Source organism: Candoia aspera, chromosome 1 (genome assembly GCF_035149785.1).
Source record: "Candoia aspera isolate rCanAsp1 chromosome 1, rCanAsp1.hap2, whole genome shotgun sequence".
In the NCBI taxonomy this organism is placed as follows: domain Eukaryota; kingdom Metazoa; phylum Chordata; class Lepidosauria; order Squamata; family Boidae; genus Candoia; species Candoia aspera.
Window position 1 is genome coordinate 210,499,626 of NC_086153.1, and position 24,907 is coordinate 210,524,532.

The following is a 24,907-nucleotide window of genomic DNA, read 5'->3' on the forward strand; positions in this document are numbered from 1 at the left end:
CAAAAACATGCAGAAGACTGAACCTTCAGTTATGCATTTAAAAGTTAATGATTACATGTATTGCACTGGCTTCCAAATACTAAATGTATGAAATTGTCTTAAGTATTTATTGAGATCATCTCAGATACAACACCTGGATGATATCTACGTGAAGTTTAGTGATGGACAGAAATATGTCATCTATAATATCAAATATTCCAACGAAATGAAGAGGTTGCAAGGAAAAATCAGTGAAGTTCAAATAAATACCTAATGACAACCAACTAAAGTTACAGTACATATTATTAATATAGTAATTCAACTAAAAGCAAGTTGTGGGAATACTTTTTCAAAATATATTTATTGCTGACTTCCTTCAGAAGCTGACAATCAACAATCTGAATCAGGGGAAACAAAGAGATTTTGTGTGCCTTCTCTGAGTGTAGTAGTCCTGTGATATCTCGATGCCAAATGTAAAGCTGTTAAGTGCTTTAAAGTTCAAAAGTGTGATGGAATGTGTCTATGAAGGGGGAGGTAATATGATGGACTACAGTAATGCAGCTGGTTTTCAGGATGGAGGGAGCACATTCCAAGGAGGAGGGCAAGATAAAAGGAGATGCAGTCCAGAATTGGAATGTGGGAAAACTAAGAGGTTCAGACTAGCCCTGCTCTAGAGCCTTCCCAGGTTATTTCCCCTTAGGTCAGGTAGAGTAGCTTTAGTCTGGCAAGATTCTGTCTATATGGTGTGAGCAAATAAAGAACTGGAGTTTGGCCGGATTGATTCCTTGTCATTCTTGGGCTAGGTCTGACATCAAGTAAGATTTTTAATTACACATGATAAATCTACTGAAAACCAATTTCAGCCCCATTATGCTCAAATCTGAATTCCATTTAGGAAAAGTAAAAAGTACAAAGCAGTATTGCTGTATTTTTAGCTAAGTTCACCTACTGGTACTTTAGATTTTTTGCTGATCTTGCAAAAGATTTATCTAGAACCATCTGAGAGAATTATTTCACAGAGAATTTGTTGAAGGTCCTAATAAGCAGAGATAAATGAAGAGATCTACAGTATATGGAAAAAAATATATTCTGCAGTGGATCTGGATTTTATGCTCAATCGTATTAGCAAGCCTTACAATTAGGAAACAGAAAACACAAATACACAATAAAATCCACACTGGGTTTATCCAGGCTAATACTGTGTTTAATTAGATTTATAAAAACTTACAAAGAGTAGAGTATTATTACTGAAACTCATTCCTTTCCAGTTTCCATGTGTATTTAAAAAAATGCAAAAACAATGCATAATATCCATTTTCTTTCCAGTCTAATCTTTCCCAATGTGATACCTAGTAACAGTTTTCATGATGCTGGCTGGGGATAAGAGGAGTAGTTCAAGAGTCCAAAGTTAGGAGAGGCTAGAGTGATCTTGCCAGTTTGGTGTAGTGGTTAAGGCACCAGGCTAAAAACTGGGAGATAGTGAGTTCTAGTCCCACCTTAGGCACAAAATCAGCTGGGTGACCTTGGGCCAGTCACTTTCTCTCAGCCCTAGGAAGAAAGCAATGGCAAACCACTTCTGAAAAATCTGCCAAGGAGACTGCAAGATTGGTCCATAATCATCTTTACTTTTTCTGACCTCAAAATATTGAAAATAAGGAAGAAAGGAAGAAATTTAATCAGTATCTGGCTCTGAGCTCTGCAGCTCTTGGCATAAGAAAAATCTCATCATCCCCATTCCATTCAAAAGATAAATTTCAAAAATTGCTTGCACCTTCTCCATCCCTGTCCTCATTTCATGTGCATTAAACAGGTCATGTGCAAAACAAACATTTCCTATGAGAAGAAACTGAAAAGCCATCTTGAAGGACTTCCTAAGTCAGGAGCTGAGATTAGTGAAAGAAGAATAGGGAAAAAGACCGCAGAAGTGATCCACAGCTGCAAAATTTCAAATTATTATTAATGTTTATTCAACAACCCAGAATGATGTGATTCATCTATAATGCTAAGCTAGGAATCCCGACTGCTTTTGGCAGATGGGCATATTTGTAATTTTGAGAGCATGTTATAGGTATTCTCACAAAATGGCTGACAGCATGGGCATGACCAGTCACAAAACCCCACTTACCAGATAAGTCTATTTTCATGTAGAAAGAATTAGTACTGAAGCTTCCACCAACTCTTACAACACTTCACTTTGCAACATGCTCATAGGGGTCCATGGGGGTTGGAACAGGGAGGACTAGTGACAAAATGTATGTTGTGACACTGATACAATCAGTACCCATTATGTACTTTAGTGAGAGTTGCAACAAAAGTACTAAAGGGCAGAGCTTGGGTAGTGTTGTCACAATGTACAGTTTCTTTATTAGAGTTATATCCCGCTTTTGTTTAGTATAACTCAGGATGGCCCCTGCCCCCTATTTTCCACATAGCCACAAACCTGTGAGGTAGGTTGGGCTGAGAGAGACTGACTGGTTCGAAGTCACCCAGTTGGCTTTCATATTTCATTAAGTTGTAAACCCCTTGAGTGTGCAAATTCCCTTTTTTAAAAAAAATTAAAAAAAAACTTAAATAAAATCAAGTGGGACATGGAACCTGATGGGTGCCAAGGACATATGAGTTCACACCCAGGGTATCTGTGTACACCATTTTAACACACAAGTACCAAACCATAAATTTGGTTTGCAGAGCACATTGGTTGGATTCACATGCCATGCTAAGCCAAAACCAAACTAGCAAAAAGCTCAGGTAACCATCTCACTTACTGTCCTGTCATGTGCTGCACTCTAGCAAAGTTCTTTGGTTGTTTTGTTATACAAACCTGAAGCAGCCAGCATTTGAGGTTTCTGGAATCTGGGTCAGTGATGCAAAATAAGCTTTGATTCATATGTAGAAAGGCAAAGCCCTCCAATAATACAGCCTTCTCTTGGCACATCTCTCCCTCCCTCCCTCCCTCATTTGATTAACACTGTGTCCTTTTTGTCAACTGAATCTGCATCTCTCACAGTAGTTAGCAGAAAAATCCTTACTATAATACACACATTAACGCTATGAAAATTAAATGAAACTGAATCACCACAGGGAACATCTGCCTTTTTGTCAATGCTGAATAATTTCTTTCAGCTCAGGTCTAGTTTCCTCCCAGAAGAAAAATAACTTGTATTTTTTATACCGCATAACTAATTACAATATGTGTTCCTACTCCAAGCCTTAGTGTCTACATAAAATATCAGTCCATAATGAAGATAATTGAAAGTATGACTTTCATCAATATTTAATTAGCATTTGGTGCTAACTCATTATTTTGGTACAAATTTTACATCCTGCTGTCCTGCTTGGCACATATCTCATTCCGTACAGTTCTTTTATGAGTGTGGCCAAAGCAAAACTAGACACACAGAAACCTTCCCGGAGGCATAGAGGACAGACTGTTTGAACTATGGAAAATATGACTGACATTTTAATTGAGTCCAGAATATGACAGCATAATTTACAGGATGCTGGAAAAAATGCACTCAGTTCCTCCTGGGGAAGGAATATACTTTGTTCAATGAAGATTCTTGAAACACATGTGTATGTTCATAATTATCTCCTTGATTAGCTATTGAAACAACGGATAATTTATACCACTTTTGGATGGCTCAGCAAATTAGGATATAAATACACTGACAGACATAGCAATCAATAGAAGTCACATATTCTGGGCCAACTGGGAGATTAGAGTGGCTGTCAGAATAAGAGCTGAACTTTTCATGTGAGAAAAAGGAGGAACATGCAGTGGGAGGGAAGAACATTAGCTATGGACAAAATTAGAGAGAGGAAACATAATAAGGCATAATAACATCACTTCATTGATGGTATTGATTTGTTAACTGTCTTAGTTCCAAAGGACTTCAGGTGATATTCAAGATATGGAAGTAATAAGCTAAATTAAACCAACCATTCTGGCACCGAGGACTGTACTTTGGAAAGTACAGCCTTTGGAAAGCCATAAAAGTGGGGGCCATCTTTGTCTTGGGGGAGCAGCTGCTCGAAAGGGAGGAAGTCTCCACAGAGAATGCCTATCAGCCTCTTCCGATAAACCTAACAAGAGAAGGAGATTTTCAGCAGTTGCTCCTTGGTTGTCCTGGTTGGGTGGGCAGAACTTACCTAGGAAACATGGTATCTTAGATACCTAGGCCCTGGTAAATTCTATGCTAAATATATAAATTGTGAAATTGAAAGCTTGGGCCTCCACAAAGATTTTTACTGAACAATTTAGATAACACTATGAGTTAAGAGAGTTCTGTGTAGTTTACTTCCACAAATGTGAAAAAGATGGAAATATATGCAAAACCTGTCATGAGTACTGATGGTGAACAGGAGGGGGCCGCTATCCAGGGGCAAAAATGCATGCGTAGTTTAGAGAGTTTGAGCTGTCATTCAAAGAGAACCAGAACAGACCCGCCTTGTCTTTTGGGGGTTTATCTGTCTGGGTTTTCCCACGCTTCTTCAGTTTGGTAGGATTTTCTGTCTACTATAGCATTAATAAAGCACTAGAGACTTCTTCCTCGTCTCGGCGTGGTTCTTGCTTAGTCAGGACAAAACCTTTATAAATCCATTAAAAGGTAACTTTTCAGAACTCTTCTGATGCTGGAAATTGTATCTGTTCTTCTTTCCCAAACCACCCCAAACTCCAGAAAGTGTTGAATATTTCAATCCAGTTTGCCTCCACAAATGTAATAATCAGGAGGCAATCTGTGGTTAGGTCTATGCTGCGGTGTTAGCCTCTTTGAGGGAGGGGTGATGCCTCCAGCCTTGTAAGGGCCAGTGGTATGCCTCCTTCTCAAGAGACTGCCCTTGGATCCAATGGTCCTAGATATCTATCATCCTGTCCCTTTTTAGGGAAGGTTGTTGAGAAAGTGGTTGGAATGTAGCTGTTGAAAAGCCTGGAAAAAGTGAATTATCTCAGCCCATTTCAGTCAGGTTTCAGGCTGGGATTCTGTATGGAGACTGTTAGCAGATTGCTAGGAAAGCCTTTGGCCCAGGAGAGATCAGAAAAGTCACACACCAGGCATTTCTATAAAAATAATTTTATTTACAGAAAGCAAACATATTTACAGGCTCTCAGTGAGAGCTGCTTAACTCTCTACATGGCTACACAGAAGGGAAACTGAAACTAAAACAAGTCCAGGCAAGTTCTTCTCCCTAGGTGCAAAAATTAACATCCGAAAAGAGGACAATTAAATTCAACCTCTTCACCCGGCCAAAATGATTAGTTACCATAGTAACCTTAATCTGTAGTGGAAAACATATTAACACTCTCCTTTTTATACTACAGAATAAGATGCAAACCAATTTGCTTTGTTAACTCTTTGTGTCTTGGTACAGCAAGAGGTTTGGTTAAAATATCAGGAATCATGTCTTTTGATACACAATATTTTAACATTATCTCCCCTTTGGTTTAACAGAAAGCTACCATCCTTCTTCCTGTGTGTTTCCAAACCTAGGTAATTTGTTACAGTTCCAAGGCTTTTTAACATGAAATGGCTTTTCATGCAGGCTTCAAAATCAAGCCTTTGTTTTTCTGTTGATGTGAACAGCAGCAAATCTTCAACATAAATGCATAGATACATACAGCCTTGTTTGTCTTTCTTCATATATACACATGGATCTGCTTTTCCTTTTTCAAAACCAAAATTCTGCAGTTGTTCATCTACTTTTTGGTTCCAGGATCTAGCAGCTTGTTTTAACCCATATATTGACTTCTGCAGTTCACAGACTAGATTCTCCCCTTTTTCATAGCCAGGGGGTTGCTGCATGTATAATTTGTGGTCTAAATCACCATAGAGAAATGCAGTTTGAATGTCATAGTGGTGAACTGACATTCCTTTGAGTGCAGCAATTTTTAACAGTAATCTAATTGATTCACCTTTAGTAATTGGTGCAAAAGTCTTGTCAAAGTCTAAATCTTTCCTTTGAGTGAACCCTTTTGCAACTAACCTTGCTTTATATTTTTGGATTTTGCCATCAGCATCCCTTTTCAGTTTGAAAACCCACCTGCAACCTAGACAGCGTTCATTGGGAGGTAGATTTACCAGTTTCCATGTTTTATTTTCTTTCAAGGATGATAACTCCTGTTGCATGGCAGAATGCCAATTTTGTGCAATCTCAGGTGGTAAAGCATTCACTTGTTCTAAAGACTCAGGTTCTGTGAATATGTGAAAAGCCTTTACTGTTTCAGCCTGAAAACGTGATGGAGGAACGCCTTTATTACTTCTCTGAGATCTGCGAGGTAATACAGGGCTTAAATTTTGACTCCTATCACTTTCCTGAGAAGCATCTGTCTCATCAGACAGATCTTCAGTTTGCTTTTCTGGTTTAATGTCCTCATCAGGCAAAAGATCACCATCAGCAAGTCCTTGCTGTTCTCTTGTGGTGGTCAGATCAACTGGAGAGCTAGAGTTTAATCTCCCCCAGTTTTGTTCAGCAAAAGAAGCGCTTTTGCTAATTATTAATTTCTCTCGCATTATGAACCTGTAGCTCCTTTGGCTTTGTTCATAGCCAACAAAGATGCCTTTCTTTGTTGTGGGGCCTCCTTTCCTTCTCTGTTGTTTTGGAATATGAACCCATGCAGTGCTACCAAACACTCTCAGATGGTTTACCTTTGGTTTCACACCATAAAACAAATGGAATGGAGTGTCCTGAATCACAGAGTTATACAATCTGTTTTGTACATAACAGGCCATAGATATTGCCTCTCCCCAATACTTAAAAGATAAATGTGAATCTTTAAGCATGCATTCCATTGCATTTTGCAAGGTTCTGCCCTTTCTTTCAGCAACACCATTTTGCTGAGGGGTGTAAGGGTTAGAAAGAATTTGTTCTATCCCCTTTTCTACTAGGAACCTTTTGAATTTGTGAGAAAGGTACTCTCCTCCTCTATCACATTGGAGTGCAGATACAGGCCTTGGGAATTTTCCATTTGCCCATGTCACAAAACTTTTGAATTTCTCAAATGCCTCATCTTTATGTTTTAAGATGTAGATAAATGTGTATCTTGAGAAATCATCAATGATGGTCATTTCATACCTTGCTTGCCCAAAACTTGGAGCAAAAGGTCCAATAATGTCAGAGTGTACAATTTCCAAAGGTCTAGTTGTAACTCTGTCACTGTGCTTACTCACAGGAGCTTTTTGTGTTTTGCACTCTTTGCAAACTACACAGTCTAAGTATTTATCACAGGGTTTTATCTTTAGGTCAGCACACAGCTGTGGCATTTGTGCTATATACTTGAAATTAGCATGACCAAATCTCCTGTGCATCAGGTGTACACATTGGTCATGATATGGCGTGTTGCCAACTGCAGCCTTGCAGCTTGGCTTCCTTGCATTTTGCACAATGTACAAGGAGGCTTTTAATATACCAGTAGCACACAATTTTCCATTTTTACGTATCTCACAACCATTTTTCTTAAATGTTATGACATACCCTGTTGCAGCCAATTGTGCCACAGATAAAAGGTGTGATTGTAAATTTGGCACATACAACACACCTTTTACAGTTTCTCCCAAGCAGGATAAATACAAGTCACCTTGTCCCATAATTTTGGTCACAGACCCATCAGTCAAAGATACACTTTGTCTTTCAGTTTTAGACAGTGACACAAAAGAGCTTTTACAATTACATAAATGACAATTGGCCCCAGAATCTAACACCCATACATCAGAATTACCCTTCTCAGCAACCTGTGAAATTTGGGTTGTCTGAAGAGTCTTCTTCTGTGTTGCCCTTGTGTTCTTCTTCTCTGTCTTTCTACTCTGGGGTCTCATGGCACAGTCTTTCTGCTAATGTCCAGCTGAACCACAACTGAAGCATCGCTGGCTGGCTAGCGCTGTGGCCTCAGCTTCCTTTCCCTTCTTTTCTGGTACTGCAGCTTTCCAGAAGAGATGTGGGGGATCTTTCCTCTCTCTTCTCCCATTCAGCAAGTAACATATGTGTAACATATGATGGGGTGAGGTCTGCTTCAGGCATAGCCTCCAGGGTACAAATCAGCATGTCCGATGTTTCATTCAGTGAGGACAGGAGGATATAGGATTTTGTGAGAGGTGTAAATTCCATTCCTCTCTCCTGCAACTCAACAAACAGCTGCTGAATATAATGCAGGTGCTCAGGAAGGCTATCTCCTTCTGCAAGGTAGGCTTTGTACAGCTTTTTTGTCAGGGTAACTTTACTCCCTGCTGTTACCTTTACATACAAGTCTCTCAAAGCGTCCCAAAGTTGCTTTGCAGACTGCATACCTCCCACGTGGACTAGCTGATTGTCCTCAACTCCCAGGATAATGGTGGCTCTAGCCCGCTCATCCTGTCTAAGCCATTCAGCACTGGGATTTTGGGGGGGTTGCTCACCAATTGGCAGCCAAAGATTCTCTCTGCATAGATACATCTCCATCTTCAGGGCCCAATTCAAATAGTTGGTCTCTGATAGGCACTCCAGAGGCATCACTGAGGGCTGGGAGGTAGCCATGGCTTCTTCCTTCTTTTGCAAGTCACCTCAGCTGGCTTCTTTGTCCTGTAGACCAGCAGTTGCTGGAAAATCTCCAGGCGGCTCCAAAGAAAATCTTCACAGATCTTTGCTACCTGCCTTTATATTGTGCATGAGGTGTGGAGCTGATCTCTCTGCTCTCTCTGGGGTTTTACTGGGCTGCTTACTGGGGCCATAACCTATTAGCAGATTGCTAGGAAAGCCTTTGGCCCAAGAGAGATCAGAAAAGTCACACACCAGGCATTTCTATAAAAATAATTTTATTTACAGAAAGCAAACATATTTACAGGCTTTCAGTGAGAGCTGCTTAACTCTCTACATGCCTACACAGAAGGGAAACTGAAACTAAAACAAGTCCAGGCAAGTTCTTCTCCCCAGGTGCAAAAATTAACATCCGAAAAGGGGACACTAAATTCAACCTCTTCAGAGACAACCTTGGTTGTGCTTGTTGATGACCTGTAGCAGAGTTGGGTTGGAGGTGGTATATCTAACCTTGTGTTTTGTGATCTGTTGATGGCTTTCAATACCATTGACCATTCCAGTGGGAATATGGCAGACTGAGCAGCTATGCCTGTGAGCTCTGCGGGCAGAACTGGCATCGTGGCAGTTTTTTGGGGGCACAGGCTGGTTTCTCCTGTAGCCCAGAGCATTTTTCCAGATTAAGGAAAACACTTGGAATCAACCCCTTCGTCCTCTGGTGGCAAGTTGCAGCCAGGAGATTGTGGACAGTGTGCACGATCGATGGGTAAGACTTCGCTGGAAGGCTGGGATTTCACCATTTCTGACCACGCTACAGCCCTTAAAGGGACATTAAGTCCAGCCACCCCATTTCTAAAGTAAACTTACTTTTTAAGTTTTTGTACCCTAAGAGAGGCTTTCTACAGTAAGAAGTGGACTCTCTTGGTGCCTATCATTATTTCTTGATTAAATTTTAAAATCTTTTAAAGTTGTGGCTTGTTTTCCCATTCAAAGACTAAGAAGAATGAGAATAAATAATTGCCTCCCTGTTATTATTTTTGTACTGAATTTGAAGGATTTAATATTTTCCTACATGTTGAATTTGCTGTTTTGAATCTTTAGCCCTCTGTTCCTTTTCTCTGAGAGCTGCTTGCTAGCACACTTTCTCCTGTTTCAATTTCACTCAGAAGTTTTTCATTAACTCATTAACTCCTATCTGCGCGAGTCAAGTATCTAGGGGGTGCCATAATCTACTACCTGAAACATGGATGATTTCAAGGAGGCTTTTTCAGAGTCCTGTTCTGAGCCTGAACAGACTTACAAAGAGTTCTTTTCAGATTGCTGTCAGGCTATTCTGCAGAATATTCAGGACATTGGGGAAGATATTATTTCTAAAGTGTGTTATCTGGCACACTTTAGAAATAATGTTATTATAATGTTATGGAAGAAGATGAAGATTTTGACAAGGATGGAGATCTTTCCACTGACAGCAATATTGAAGTAATGCCAGACGAAGACTACGATTTGGTGCTGAAGGAGTTAAAGCAACGGTCTGAGCTGCAGATTACAAGGAGAGTTGTTTTTCTGGGGGATTCTTATGGCTTTCTGAGGGAATGTTTTGGGGAAGAAGGGAATCTGCTTTGTGGGTTTTTTTTTTTTTCCTGAGAAGTTTGAGTTTTTAAGGGGGGCAGTTGGGCTGTTTGATTTTTGCAAGAAAAATACCTTGGGTGTCATAGGGAGATATGTAAACGCCTTAGTATATTTTGAAATGGGGTAAAATTTTAAGAATGTGTAATTGGATTGATAATGAGGCTATTATGATTTCATTTCTCTTTAATGATTTGGATTAAGATCTATTGGACTTTTTTAAAGGTTTGATTTTTAAGATTTATAAGGTATCTATAAGGTATAATAATAATTGCTTGGTTTTTAGGTTTAATAGGGTTAAGATTGCTGTAGTATTATTAATTATAAAAGTAGACAATTTATATGTTTTTATAATTTGATTTTTATTATAGTGGACAGAAAAATATAGAATAGTGGTAGGAAGGAAATAACTAAATAAATGTTGTTTTATGAGGGAGGGAAGTTGATTTAGACATTTTTTTTTTTTAATATATATAAGGGGAAGGAGCAATTGCATAAGTGATTTGTATATGTGCTAATGGAAGGATTTATAGAAATAATGTGAACTTGGTTTGATATAGAGTAAGGGATTGATTATGGAAATTGCTGTATATTCTTGCTGTTGAAAGTCAGAAGCCAATTCTTTATGTAATCTTCAAAATTCTTTTTTCTTGTGTTTCACACTTTAGTTTTTCTTTTTTTTCTTTTTGTAGTTTATTTTTTCTTTTTTGTAGTTTTTATCTTTGTTTCAAACTTAATAAAGTTCTTTTAAAAAAATACCATTGACCATGGTATCCTTCTAGACCAGCTCTGGGGTCTGGGAATTGGGTGTACCTTCTTGCAGTGGTTCTCTTCCTTCAGGGCCAGTTCCAGTTGCTATTGGTTGGGGGGGGAGGTTATTCCCTAGCCCCCCTCCTTTGTGGAGTGCCACAGGGTTCAGTGCTCACTCCCCTCCTATTGAACATCTATGTAAAACCTCTGAATGAGGTCATCTGCTAATTTGGGCTTTGGCATCATCAGTATGCTGAAGATATCCAATTACATCTTTCAACCCCAGGCCAGTCAAGTGAGGCTGTTAATGTTCTGTCCCAGTGTCTGGAGACCATGTGGGCCTGGATGCAGAGGTACTGTCTCTAGGTCAATTCTGTCCAGACTGAGTGGCTGTGGATATTAAGGCCATCTAGATCTGGGGAGATTTAACTTTGAGTGGGGTTGTACTTCATTCAAACATGGTGCACAATTTGGGGTTTTTCTTGAATTCATGGCTCCTGCTCAATGAGCAGGTGACAGCTGTGGCCAACAAGGCCTTTGCACAGCTTCATCTGGTGTGCCAGTTGCACATTTTCCTGGCTTGGGAGGCCCTTCATATAGTCATTCATATCCTTGTCACCTCACAGCTTGACTATTGCAATGTGCTGTACATGAGGCTGCCCTTGAAGACCACTTCGAAGCTTCAGCTGGTTCAAAATGCAGCAGTGTGGGTTTTGTTGATATATGTTTTTTGTGCTGGTGGCCAGATTTGTCATCTTGTTCTTTATTTTTTCCTTATCCTATTGGGTCTTTTGTTTTGTTTTGTTTTAATTGTACTGTACTGTACTGTATTCTCTGTGGCATATTGTGTGCTACTTAGAGTCATTCTGAAGTTGGGCAATGCCTACAGTCATGTGAAACAGTAAGTACACCTCTGAAATTTTTGACTTTTTAAAATAATTTAACATACAGATATCTGATCTTCATTTCAACAATATGATAAAGAAGATGTAATAAAACAAATACCATGCACCATTTGCATTATACCCTTCTTTCCAGTTAATCTAGGCAAGTAATCTAAGCCACAGATGGTACAACTTTTATCCCACCTGGGTTTCTCTGATCATGGAATTGTTCTTCTTAGAGTAAGGGAAGTTGAGCTCAGTTAATATATATTTGATTGCACAGATACTTCCAACTAAGGAAAGTATTCATTGTGTGGGTTCAAAAGAAGTGGTAACCTCTACTCAACCATGTTTTGTTAAATAAGCCACCATCCCAGGTTCTCTTATGACATTAAACTAACCCTACAAAATGTATATTAAAACTAAGTGGAATGTGCAAACTCATCAAGACATGTTTCTAGGTATGCATTTCAAAAAAAAAAAGAAGATGAGAAATACTGAAATGGAAGGCAACAGCAGAAGACAGAAGAGAGTGATTTAAGTAGCCTGTTCTCATTTTATGTCCTCCAGATGTACAGACTATTGTTAGAAAATTACTATGGGTAGTTTCCAGGTGAGTTTGCAACCAGCACACTCCCAGTCAGTTCCTATATCCATATCAAAGGAAGTGTAGCTTGATATTTATTTATTAAACCTCAGCAAACAACAAAAGCAGTTAGCTGGTAAAAATGAGACAAAAGACAGGGAAAAGTAGGCAGAGAGAGACGTGAATACCAGGCAGGAATTTACATCAGTGATCTATTTCTAGCACAGAACTTTCAAAGCCATTGGAAACGACACTGTAGGTAATTCACATGGACAGCCCCAAAGGGGAATAACCCTTTGGTAATTCCAGTCTTAATTTAAGATTATTCCAATCTTAATGTACATGTGACAGCAGAATGGGGATGGATAATAGGTCATCAGCTGATTCCTCCTCTATTCTGCACCATAATCGGAACAATTTGGTGGATGAGGATATATCTAAGAACTACCAGATAAGAATATAAGACTTGACATTATCCTCAACATAATGCAACTATCTGGAGCAGCCTTTCTCAACCTGTTGACCCTGGAGGAACCCTTGAAATATTTTTCAGGCCTCGGGGAACCCCGGCACATTCAGGCTCAAATATAGGCCAGAAGGTACAAAATTATTATATTCGTTTCAAGTGTAGGCCTTTCTCATTAAACTGGGAGTGGTAGTTTAGAACTGCTGAGAATACAATAAAAGAATCAGGGAGGTTTTATCTATCTATTCTTCCTTTAAAAAGGTGTGTGGGGAGGGGTCCACTTTAAACTCAGGGTTTATTTTTGGGTAAATATGGTATTTTTCATCTGATCCTGAGCTCTAAAAACCAGATCTTAAAAAAACAAAGTGCCAGTGAAAAAGTGCCAGTGGAAAAAAAAGTATCCATAAGAATATATGGATTCCTAGCATTGTTAGTTTTATTTTTATTTACTATTGGTAGGGTACCGAACATTTTCTAATCACTGTCTAGAGACTAAAAAACAAGGCAGCTCCTGCCTGCAGCTCCACAATCTTAGAAAAAATGGGGAGGAAGGATGAAAGCCAATCAATTCAGGGACCAGCTCTGGAAGGAACATAATTCTAATGGTACTGTCAGAACTGGAAAGATAAGCATCTCTAACTTTAAATGCAAGTACATTCAGCAGAGGCCCAAATGCAGTTTTACCATCGCACAGCTGTCATTTGAAGTTCAGTGTTCTTTGTAGCAGGGAACTTCCTACAGTTGCTAATTCTTTGGCCAAGAAATGAGGACAGGAGTTTCTCTTTGCAGTGATGTAGTTTTTTCTTTGATATTGGCTTCTGACAAGAGCCAGAATATGCTGCCTTTCAGTCTTACATCCCCGAGGTGTAAGAGCAGTCAGGGAAGCAAAACTCAAAGATTACTTAGGTTCTTCAGTGCTATTAGAGACGATTAAACTTACATTTTCAGGTTCCAAAGTGGTTAAGTGCCATATGGGAAGAAAGGAACTATAAATCTAAAGAATGATCAGGTCTACAGATAACATAACATTGGGTGGGATAGTTAATACCTTAGCAGATGTAAAATTCAAAACAATGTTGATAGGTTTGAGGAGCCGGCTGAGAATATTAGAACAAACACAGACAAATGAAAAGTTATTCACTTAAGAAACATACGGTATAGCAGATGCAGAAGATGATAAAGACCTGGCTTGGTAATAGTATGAATGAAAAGGGTCTTGTAATTGTAGATGATCAAGCATTAAACTGAATCTTCAGTAGGATGTGGCTGCAAAAAGGGCAAACACAGCTTTAGGCTGCATCATTAGAAGCATCATTTCCAAGCCACAGAATGGAGGGGTCCCACTCTATTTTACACTGGTCAGACTAAGAGCATTCAGATTTGTAAATCAAAGGGTTCTGACAGACTGGAATATGGACAAAGAAGGGCAACGAGGACTGGAAATTCAGTTTTTCTAAAAGAAACTGATGGAACTGAGAATAATTGGCCTTGAGAAATAAAAACAGAAGGTGGGGTGGGGGTAGGGGAGAGACATACAACTGTGCTTACCTGAGGGATATCGCATGAAGAAAGCTCAGACCTCTGTCCTGCCAAAGTGCAAGACGTGGAATAATTGTCTTATTCTACAGGTTGAATGTTAAGAAAAGCTTCCCAACAGTAACCTCTGCTGGAAGCTACCTAAGATAGAACTCCTGTGAGTGTTTGGAGAATAATTTGTTATCCTCTTCTTTACTAACTTTTACCTGGAGTTTACTTAACATGATTTCATGATTTATGTGATTTCATTTTGGTTTTATTATGATTGAATTTTGTTTACTCATCATTACTATTATAATTACCTATTTTGTAACTTTTGATTGGGCATTGGCTGTTTTTCAGCTAGCTAGATAATTGGTGGGTTTCCCTTCATTTGGATATATTTCGTTTGGGTTCCTGCTTTGAGTAGGGAGTCAGTTGCTTTGGAAAGAAAGATCTAAAAGAGGGAGAGCAGGGACCTTCAAAAACTAGCACCGTAACCATGCCCCACGCCTCTCTGATAAAATATGTCATTTCTATTTAAGTGCTGGCAATTTGGACACATAAAGTGTAACTTAGTCTATGCAGGCTGACACTGTTCCCTTTTTGGTCATTTGGCAGGGCAGAAAAAGGCATCCCTCTTCCAGTTCTTGCCAACCAGACAATATGCAGTAGTCCACAGCTTTTTATCATGTGTTATGAGCACAGATCAGGGATGCATGCAAAGCTGTTTACATATGCAGCTACGTGTCAGTTCCCAAAGTGATGCCTCTATTTTGAGGAGCCTGTATTTGAAGCCACAAGCCACAATTCAGAGGCATTTGCGTTATGTTCCACTGGAATACATGATGTATTGCCCAGCTGCTTTCACCAGTGCTACTTTCTTTCTATAGTGGACCCACCTGTCAAAAAGGACTTTCTGCTTGATCTTTTCTGTTAACTGTCCTTCTCTCACTAATTTCTAGTGCTCTCACAGTAGAATGCCAGGGTAAAGGGGAGGGAAAGTTGGGTGGGATGGGAGGAGTGTAGATTTTATAAAATTGTGAGAAAATAATGTCATGCTCGATTTACTGTTCACAAGAGCTCAGTGATGTGTTCCATTGGCATTCTCTGCAACATGCATCACAAATAAATCTGATCATTGCTCTGTTTGGAAGCATGAAGCCAGGTAGCATTAGCAAAATTGCTCACACTGGATCTCATAATTGCTCTCTTTGTACAGCAATGGCAAAATCTGTCCATGCAGAGCTGATGTAATTCCTATTGTTGGCGTAGCTTCTTGACTCAAAAACCAATCTTAGCAGATGGAGATGATTGCTTTCTCTGCCCACTCCTCAGCCCAGATCTTTTGTCTTTCCAATGAAGAATGAAAGATGACTTTTTATTGAACAGGGTGTTCTATATAAAGAAGCTTGCTTGACAAATTCTCTGTTAATCTTAAAACTATCCAGAAGGATCAGCTCCCTTGATGCTCAATCCAGCCTCTAGCATGGGAAGTTTTATCTATTCACTGGTTTGGAACAGAAAGACCTCTGTAAAGCAGCATCATTTTGATCAGTTACCTGTGGCTCAAGACTCTACAAATGCACTTAGAATTATTATTACTCCTCCATCTTCCAGGATAACAATTGTTAGTTTGTTGCTATCTGCTTTGGGAAGTCTGTTATCTGGAATGTTGGGATATGAATCAGTAAATTCAAGATGCAGAGTATTATTTAGAAAGAAAACAACTTCCAGCATCCTTCCCACAAAGTAATTGAGAGCTATGGGGAGGAAGACAGAGGGAGCCCAGCTGAATATTCATTAGATTTAAATCCTGCCTTTCTTTTAAGAGGGGAAAATGGCATTCAAAGCATTATTCCCCGTAATAAGATCCCTGTAAGGGAGCTTGAGTTAGGCTGAGCTGAGAAGGAATGACTGCTCCCAGCCAACCTAGTGAATCTGCTCAGGACAGACTAAAATCTCGAGTCTTTCCATCCTAGTTCTACTCTTGTCACTATTTCACACTAGCTCTCTAATATTTAAAGAACAGTGTTCTACAGAAAGCAGGCGAAGATGAACTGGTGTGCTTTTTTCTTGAACTGTTGCCAATTGGTGGTGTGTGTGTGGAGGGGTGTGTGGCTTCCCTGGGTGGCAACTGCCACCTGCAATGGATCTTTCCCATCATCTCATAATGTGCCCCATTTGGGTTTGAGGAGGGGGGAGGAATTTATATGCTCATCCATATGAAAAGTTCACCACCAAACCCTCGGTGTAAGGCCCAATTTCCGGCCTTAGATACATAGGAACTTCTGCTACCAATATGTAACAATTGTACTCTCAAAATATAGCAGTGCAGTTGGAGGTTTTGGAGGGCTCACAAAAGAGAGGCTTGGGATTACGTGTTGGCCTAGGCTTATGGTTCATGAGTGTAAAATGAATGTGTGAAGTAACTACCGGTATTTCCATGGCCCAGTTAGCCACACTTGGCTGATCTCAAAAAACTAAGTAGACTGGGATCTGATTGCTTCTTCAAGAGGAAACCACAAGGAGAGCGTATGCCTATAGGGTAGACTAGCAATAAACAAACAAACAAACAATCTCAGAAGAGAGCAATGGCACATCCATTCTGTATTGTTGCCAAAAGAATTAAAAGAATGCAACTGTATACAAAGTCACCAGGAATGAAACTCAATTTGAGGGAGACTTGACTTTGCCCCAAAACAGAAACACGGGTTTGAGAGAGGTAGGACACAGAGCGGAGCTGGGTGTTTTGGCTTCAAAAGGTACACCAGAGAGTTGGGGAACCATCAGGAATGGGTGGATTTTTAGCAAAGAGGAAGAGATTATAGTGGGAAAAAAATGGAAAAATAGAAGTGCCCTTCTACTCCTGCAGCACATTGTTAAATTTCACTACAAATCAATGATAACATACACATGGATAAAGTTCTCTGATGTGGAGATAATTTATAGGAACAAGCCTCACATTCACTGAAATGAACTCACATAGTAGGTGAGTCCATTCAGTTAAACTATTAACTAGGTTCAATAGGTTCAGTCCCAAATAAGCTGCTCATCATGAGAACAGGTTTATGTGAGGGAAAAGGTTGTGTCTGAAAGTCCTGGAGATGTATCAGTAATGAACATTATCAGAGAAGTGTGCATTGAAGCCATTTATCCCACCAAGGAAGTTTGACTCACCCTGACAACAAATCTGCATGTTTTAGATATGCTAGAGCTTGAATATGCAAATTTAAAGAATGTATTAATTATCATTAGACATTCCTTCACAAAACACTAGAACTAATTAGAGAAATAATTTGGGAAAATTGAACTACATGACAGAAAAAAAATATTCATCAAGTTTCAATTCTCTAATTCTGTCAGCCTGTCAAAAGTAGGAGTCTGTTATTAATACTGGAAAGTAGTTTCTCTCTCTCTCCCCCCTCCCCCTGTAGTATAGTTTAAATCCTCTTAAATAGTTACTTTCAAATTAACCAAACCTTGTAGGGCATTCTTTTTGTCTTCACTAGTTATAGAGGTTATTCCAAATATCAGAAATAAAACTCTCCTAAAAAGTTTCACTGGATGCCATTCCAGAATTAGTAATTAGGGATATAGACAAAGTACTTCTTTGAAACTTTGCACAGTCCTATTCATGAAGCCCATCATGGCGGCCATTTTTCCCAGAATGTCCTTAACGTGCTTTCAAAATGCCAAAGGTCCCCACTGGGTGGATTCCTGCTTTAAAGTGGGCTGCACAGGAATTTTGCATGAACAAATAATGCCTTGGACCCACAGTCACCCTTCAAGAAATGGAAAGCCGTCTCCCACCCACATACGATTTCAGATTCAGCCAACCAAGTACTTCTGGGAAGGAGGGAACAAGGGAAAAGATAGTCTTTACTTCCCTTCCTCCTGCTGCTCTTCTATATTGCCAAAAGGGTCTCTCCCTGCAGGCATAGAAGGGAGTGTGGAAGAAAAACCTTTCCATAACACTTGAATGGACTTTTGTCAAACTTTTACTTTCTGCAATCTACAGCGATTCATATTATGAATCGTTGGCTCATTAATAAGATGCTGTGTCTGCTTGCTTTTAATTATGTTTATGCTGAAAACTTCAATATAGATAAATAAAAAAGAATGTGGTGACTTAATTTCCGGTCGAAGTGATTCCTCTAACTGGAAGTCTAATGTAAATGGGGCAAAGGGGAAAATCAACCAAATTATACATTGATTTCATAAACATTCTCAGTGCTTAGAAATAGAAAATAATCAGATCGATTGAATGTACTGAACACGTAAATAAGGGGAGCTCATGTTTAAATGTGTCCCTTTCCCTTGCATGAAAAAGAATCCAACTGCAGAAAGGTAAGAGTTTGGGTTCAGATTCCCCTCCTTGCCATGCTGGTTTCGTATACGGTTGGCAGAGCAGTCTCCAGTAAGGTGGCAAAAACAAGAGAAAATACATCCCAATATTAAGTCACACATCAGGATAGTTTTGACACAAAACTGGTTTGCAAAAATTATGCAAATGCATTCCAATTCATGAGACGTAAACTAAACTCAAACTCTGAAAGGAAAAACAGCCTGTTGTTCAATAAGTGAAATGTATCCATTCTTCTTCCAGAACAGCGTAACATCTTAAGCAGATACCCATTCATATTAATGCTCGATCTGAGAAACTTCATTGTGATACATATGGATGAATATATGGAACTGCAAATGCACAGAAACAACACATGGAATTAAGCAGACAACCCCATCAATACCTCCTTGCTGTAGTTCTGTCACAGGACTGAAACTCATTCTTAGTTTTTGAAGCCTTCCTTTTCCTGTTTCTTAATTTTTAATTTCCTTAATGATTTGAGACTGAGATATCAGATGTCAAGATCACAGAATCTCCATTTGGGTTCCATCATTTCCATTCAACTCGGCAATCACCATACTGCCAAGCATGATAGTTGGCCAGTAGTGTTTAGTTTGATGAAAACATTAACCATGATATCGTGGGAGTATTTCTGACATGAAAAAAAAAAATCTTAATGGCAAGAGGTGTTCAAAAATGGAAAAGATGGCTCAGAAGGTGATGGTCTCTTCTTCGCTGGAGGTGTTTAAACAGGGACTGGTGGGAACCTGTCAGGGATACTGTAGTAATGGACTCCTGTCCTAGGCAGGGGCTAATCTCCAGGATCCCTTCCATCCTATGATTCTCTGAACACTGCTTTTATTTTTCAAGGGATTTATCAAACATCATAGACAGCTGGAATTTCCATGCTGGAACACTAGTAATATTGCAGTTCTTTCTTGCACTGGATGCAAGCTTGTGATAGCATGTGTTACCCTGTTTTCAGCATGAGAAAGGCAGGTATGTTGTGTTTAGACAATATGATTTATGAAGCTTGTGAGAGATTATAAGTTTAGATCTTAGTTCTTTTCCAATACCATAAAAGTGCCATTGAGGTCACAGAACAGAAGAGAAATGGGTTGCTGCCTGCATGGGAAGGTTGCAGAAGAATGGTGAAGCAGAGAAAGGGAATGAAAATGGCCTCCTCTCCAAAAGAGGAATCCTCTGCTGAATCAAAATGGTTCATTACTATTTGCAGAGGGGACATTTAGAACGTCCAAGCATTTTGTTCAGAAGTGAGAGATTTTAAAATGGGAAGGCAGCCAATGCAGGTATCCACCCATTTCTCTTCTGTCCTATGAGCTCAATGGCACTTTTCTGGTATCGGAAAAGAACTAAGATCCAAACTTATAATCACTCACAAGCTTCATAAATCTTTTTTTTTTTAAAGCAAGGCAGAACCTATTTAAACTATCCCTCCCCCCCCCTTTTTTTTTTTGGTCCTACATATTTTTATACTAGTTTAAGTTTCCAAGTTGCCTTCAGGGAATGACCTGCAGAGCACATAAAAGACATCCATTTGAAGAATCAACAAGGCATGAATGACACGTAGTGAAGTCCCAATTCCTTACCAGGCTGGTTGGGACTGTCTCGGTTTCTCCCAGCTGACTTCCCACCAGCCAGGAAGAGCAGAGGTCCGGGCAACAGGTTGTGGCCCAGACTTTTCCAAGGATCTTGTCTGTATCTCAGGAGAAATCACTTGAAGTTCACTCAAATAACAAGTAGTTTGGATTATTTTCTATTCAATTCATTGCTTTTTAAAGCATTTTCTTGCCACTTATCACAATGAAATTAGTGCCACCAGATTTATATGAAATTGTTAACAAGCTGTTTTTTGTTCCTGAAATAAATTAAAAAACACTGCACAAACAGGAAAGTAAATTATTATTAAACCTCTCCTGAAAAGGTTTAATCTAACTTGAAGCAGCATGGTTATTACAACCCCCAAAAGGCTCTGCCCATGTTACCTCTATTAGGGGAGGATGAACTGTAGCAAAATCAATATCCCAAAGACATCAATGTGCACATTTTTCTTTTTAAGTAACAACTTTATTGTAACTTGATGTCCTGAAATGCAAAAATATTTTCAGCAACAAGGTACAAAAAGTATTACACTGAAGTATTTCACTGTTAACATCAGGCAGATATAAAAGGCTGGATGGTTTGATGCAAGTGTTTTAACATGATAGGTAATGTGGATAATTAAGCACAGGCTTGAATTCTTCCAATCTTTAGATTCTAAAACAAGACTCAAAAATATACCTTAATTGGGACATAACAAAATCCAGGATTAACTAGACTACAGAGTATGATAAACGCAAACCACAGCAAACACTGACAAAAATAATGTGCATCCACTTCAGAAATAGTCCATTTGCTGCAAGCAAAAAAGCAAGAAAATCAATGCAACTGTATTATGCACTGAAACTAATGAGAGTCCATAGGAAGGATTCCAATCAATTCAGTCAATAAAAATTAAATTTGGGCTAAACATCAATTGTTTTAAGAAATCATTTATAACCTTAAAACAAAGCATCCCAAAATGGTTATTCTAGTATTTTTCTGTAGGAATTTGACAAGCAAAATTTCCTAGCTTTGAGCTTGAAGGAACCCCTTCATAATGGAGCCATCATGCCGTCAATGCCTTGTTAATTACTTTCGAATGACCATTACTCATTGCATTACCATACTTAAATCAAGGAATTACAAAACAAAAGGAGCAAAGCATACCTTAAATATGTCTCATCTTAATAATCCTTTTTCTACGATATCCAGGGCGGTTTTCAACCTGCAATTGGCTATGAGAGACAAATGCGCCTTTGAAAAATATTTGGCATCTTTAGTTTTTGAGATGAACAAATTTGATGAGCTGACCAGATTTAATGTTCATGACTTCTTTATCAGTCTTTCTGTCTAGATTCTCCCACAACTTTCCAATTTTTTTCACTTCATCATGCATTTTAAAAAGGCACCAGGCATTATATGTCAGCATGCAGTAAATGGACTGCCAAAATCTGGATGGGTTACTGAGGCTTCCTTCATTGAAAAACATCATCAACATAAGTAATTTAAATGGTAACTATCATTTTTAGCAGAAAACAGTCCCATTTTTCAGAAAACAAATCTTACTAAAAAAAACAAAACCCCACACATCGTTAGCACAACACATGCAGGGTGCTCTCTTTGGGGTCAGGGAAAGAGGTCTGATGCTGAGGGAAGATGGAGAGGAGCAGAGTCGGCAAGCCAAACATAGCATTTTGATATTTGAGCTGAAAATCTGGGGAAGTGGGCTTCCCTATCGTCACCAACTTTCAAGATTTCAGCCAGTAGGTACAGAAACATGGGAAATACAAACAGGTTGTTCTTGCCAGCTATTTTGGAAGAATAAGAACACTGAACGTGGTTCCTTAAGAAAAGAAAGATGGATTCACGTATCCATAGAAAACAACATTAATTTTACTCTTTACTGACTACTTTGCTATAGCCAACAAATAAAATATTAGATCAATTCTCATGACTGGCTATTAAGGTCATCTATGGCAACATCTTGTACATTTTGATAAGATGCCTTAGACAAGTAGTTTATTCTTACCACACAGTGCTTGATATTTTTGGTACCAAGTGTGCTATTAAGATTTGAAAAATCTTTAAATAAAATGTTTAAGATGTTCCACTTGACTGCTGTGTCAAGGACTATCAGAAGAAGCTGAAATGGACAATCACTCTAGTAAACATTCAAGTCACTTTTATATTATAGCTGCAACATTTGAAATGCAAAGTTGCTTATAAGAATATGTTGTTACTGTGCAGCAAAATTTTCTTGTATCACTGCAGGACATTACATTCTTTTACTTTCACTGGTAAGAACACCTACATGGTCTTAATTTAGATAAACGAACTTCCTAGAAATATTAAAAACTATAATGTATCTCTGGATAGAACACTGCCGTACCACTTTGGTTCACTGAATAATGTTTAGGACCATTGAAACTACCAGAAGTGCATCTAAAATTGTCCTTTTAACTGTGCCTCAAGGATGCATGTTCAAATTCTGCACTGACCTTTCCTGGTAAAGAAAGACTTGAGCCAGAATGTGGATTTGTTTCAAGTTTTAGCACTGGCTTGGAAGCACTCTTTCTGCTCCCAACTGTTCTTTACATGTATTCCAAATAATAATCTTTCAGAATAAATGTACCTTAGATCTTTGAATTAATGCTTCCCTGCTGAAAACAGAGAATATATCTTTTGAAAAGCTAAAGAAACCTTCATGAACTGAGCATGTGAGTCAAATGGGCCACCTAAAACCTTTTATGTAAAAGTACAAGAAATTCCCTTTACTTATGGTTCAATGCAACTTCCCCCTCACAACAGGTATATCACATCACCATTATTAAGGTAAATTCAACATAACAAAACATTTCTAATGTGCATTGTTGCAGATAAATCCCTCCAATTGTAAACAATGCTAACACACACACTGAAAGTGTTGGCATTAAAGCTAAAGTTTGAATGATAATAGTAACAATAATTATAGTAATAAAAAAAAACCCTTCTCCATTACAAGCAGTTTACAAGGTTGTTTATAAGATCTTTTTCACATTATGCAGAATTTCAATACCATCAGCAAGGCTAATACAATAATGAAGGCTAAAAATAGCAAGTCAGTGCTTATAAATACTGACATTTCACACTTCTATTCTTCCTGCTAAGTGTGTGTCTGTGCAACTTCCACTAGTGAGAATAGGCTTGTGCGTACACACACTAAGGGAACAGAGTTAAGTCTACCCAAAGTGTGAAAACAGAATGGGTTCTAACATGAACACATGAGATATTAACTTAAAATCAACATCTCTAAGACATGCGCTCCTTGTTTGCAGTAACAAAACTAAATCCCATGTGGCTGTGGGCATCTTAATGTATTTCAAAAGTTAGGCCACAAGTACTGTACCATATTTATCAAAACCAAAATATATATGTACCACACAACATACAAAAGTTACACATTAAAAGTGCATACTGAGATTCCATTTTGGCCCATTTCTGAAATTTACATTTGGTCACTCTTAAGCATCCTTGACCTTCCGTGTATTCTATTTGAGAAATAACCATTTCTTCCTCAGCAAATATCCCTTATTTCCTCTCCGTACCAACTCTCACTCTGGTTCAGCACAAGGTAAAAGAACAATGGATCATAAAGCAACATGGGCCAAAAAAATTACTGTATTTTTTTTCCATTGATGGGCACACTCACATAGTAAGCATTTATAAATACTAGTAAAATACATTTCTGGGCCAAGACATTGCATATTTCCCTCAGTCACCTGGACCAATGAAAAATAAATTATATTCAGAGTAGTATATTGCCACCGCATGCCTGACAGCACTCTCTGAAGATAGGCAGATGCATCCTAAATACAATATTTGGACTGGAGTGCTTGTTTGCCCCCAGTTCAAGTGCTTTTAACAGGAGGCTAGTTGAAATCCAGTTACCATAAGACCAACCAATAATCTTCATTGGGGGATTAAAAAAAAAAGGAAAGGAGAAAAGGAAGATCCTTTTGAAAACGGTCTTCATTTATCAGCATTACTGCCTTATGGAGCTAGTGCAATCCTACAAAGCCGAGTCAAAAATGACGAGGCACCATTTAAAAAACAAAAACAAGGAAAATCACAAATGAACTAGAATCGTTGACGTTAAGGCCTTTCAGTGAACTGGAGAGTTATCAGTCTGATTTAAAGCTGATTATTAAAACATATATTATCCATTCTTAAAAGTTTTCTGGTTCTGTTCTGCAGAGAAGGGTAGCATATTCTGGCAGATGGTTTGCAAAACCCCTTCTGGGTATGGACTAGGAGTTATAAGTTCCCTAGAGTTCATGGAAGATTTCATGACTGTTTTAGTCGTTTGCGTGGAATGCCAAACTGCGGACACTGTGCAGAGGCGAGGGCTCGAAAGGCCTCAGCGACTAAGTGGGGGTGGGAGTGGATCATCGATTTCCACCCTGCTGTTTCCGTTATGTCTGTTGCTTGGCTGTAAAGAAAAGAGATGTACAAAAATTGGGTTGAGAAGATTTGCAAGGTACTATATGCATATCTCACAGCCAATTTGGTGTAGGGGTTAAGGCATCAGGCTAGAAACCAGGAGACCGTGAGTTCTAGTGCTGCCTTAGGCATGAAGCAAGCTGGGTGACCTTGGGCCAGTCACTCTCTCT

The 24,907-nt window shown here is 38.9% G+C and overlaps 1 protein-coding gene across 1 annotated transcript in view; it reads right to left on the reverse strand.

Annotated features, from left to right (window-relative positions):
- Positions 1-20,722: 20,722 nt before the first annotated feature.
- The window catches only part of SPOPL (speckle type BTB/POZ protein like), a 45,408-nt gene continuing 41,223 nt past the window's right edge, over positions 20,723-24,907 (reverse strand). The window contains exon 11 of the mRNA XM_063318400.1: positions 20,723-24,726. Within this exon, the coding sequence (XP_063174470.1) occupies positions 24,582-24,726 (145 nt within the window). The 3' untranslated portion in view covers positions 20,723-24,581. The remainder of the gene's footprint in view (positions 24,727-24,907) is intronic.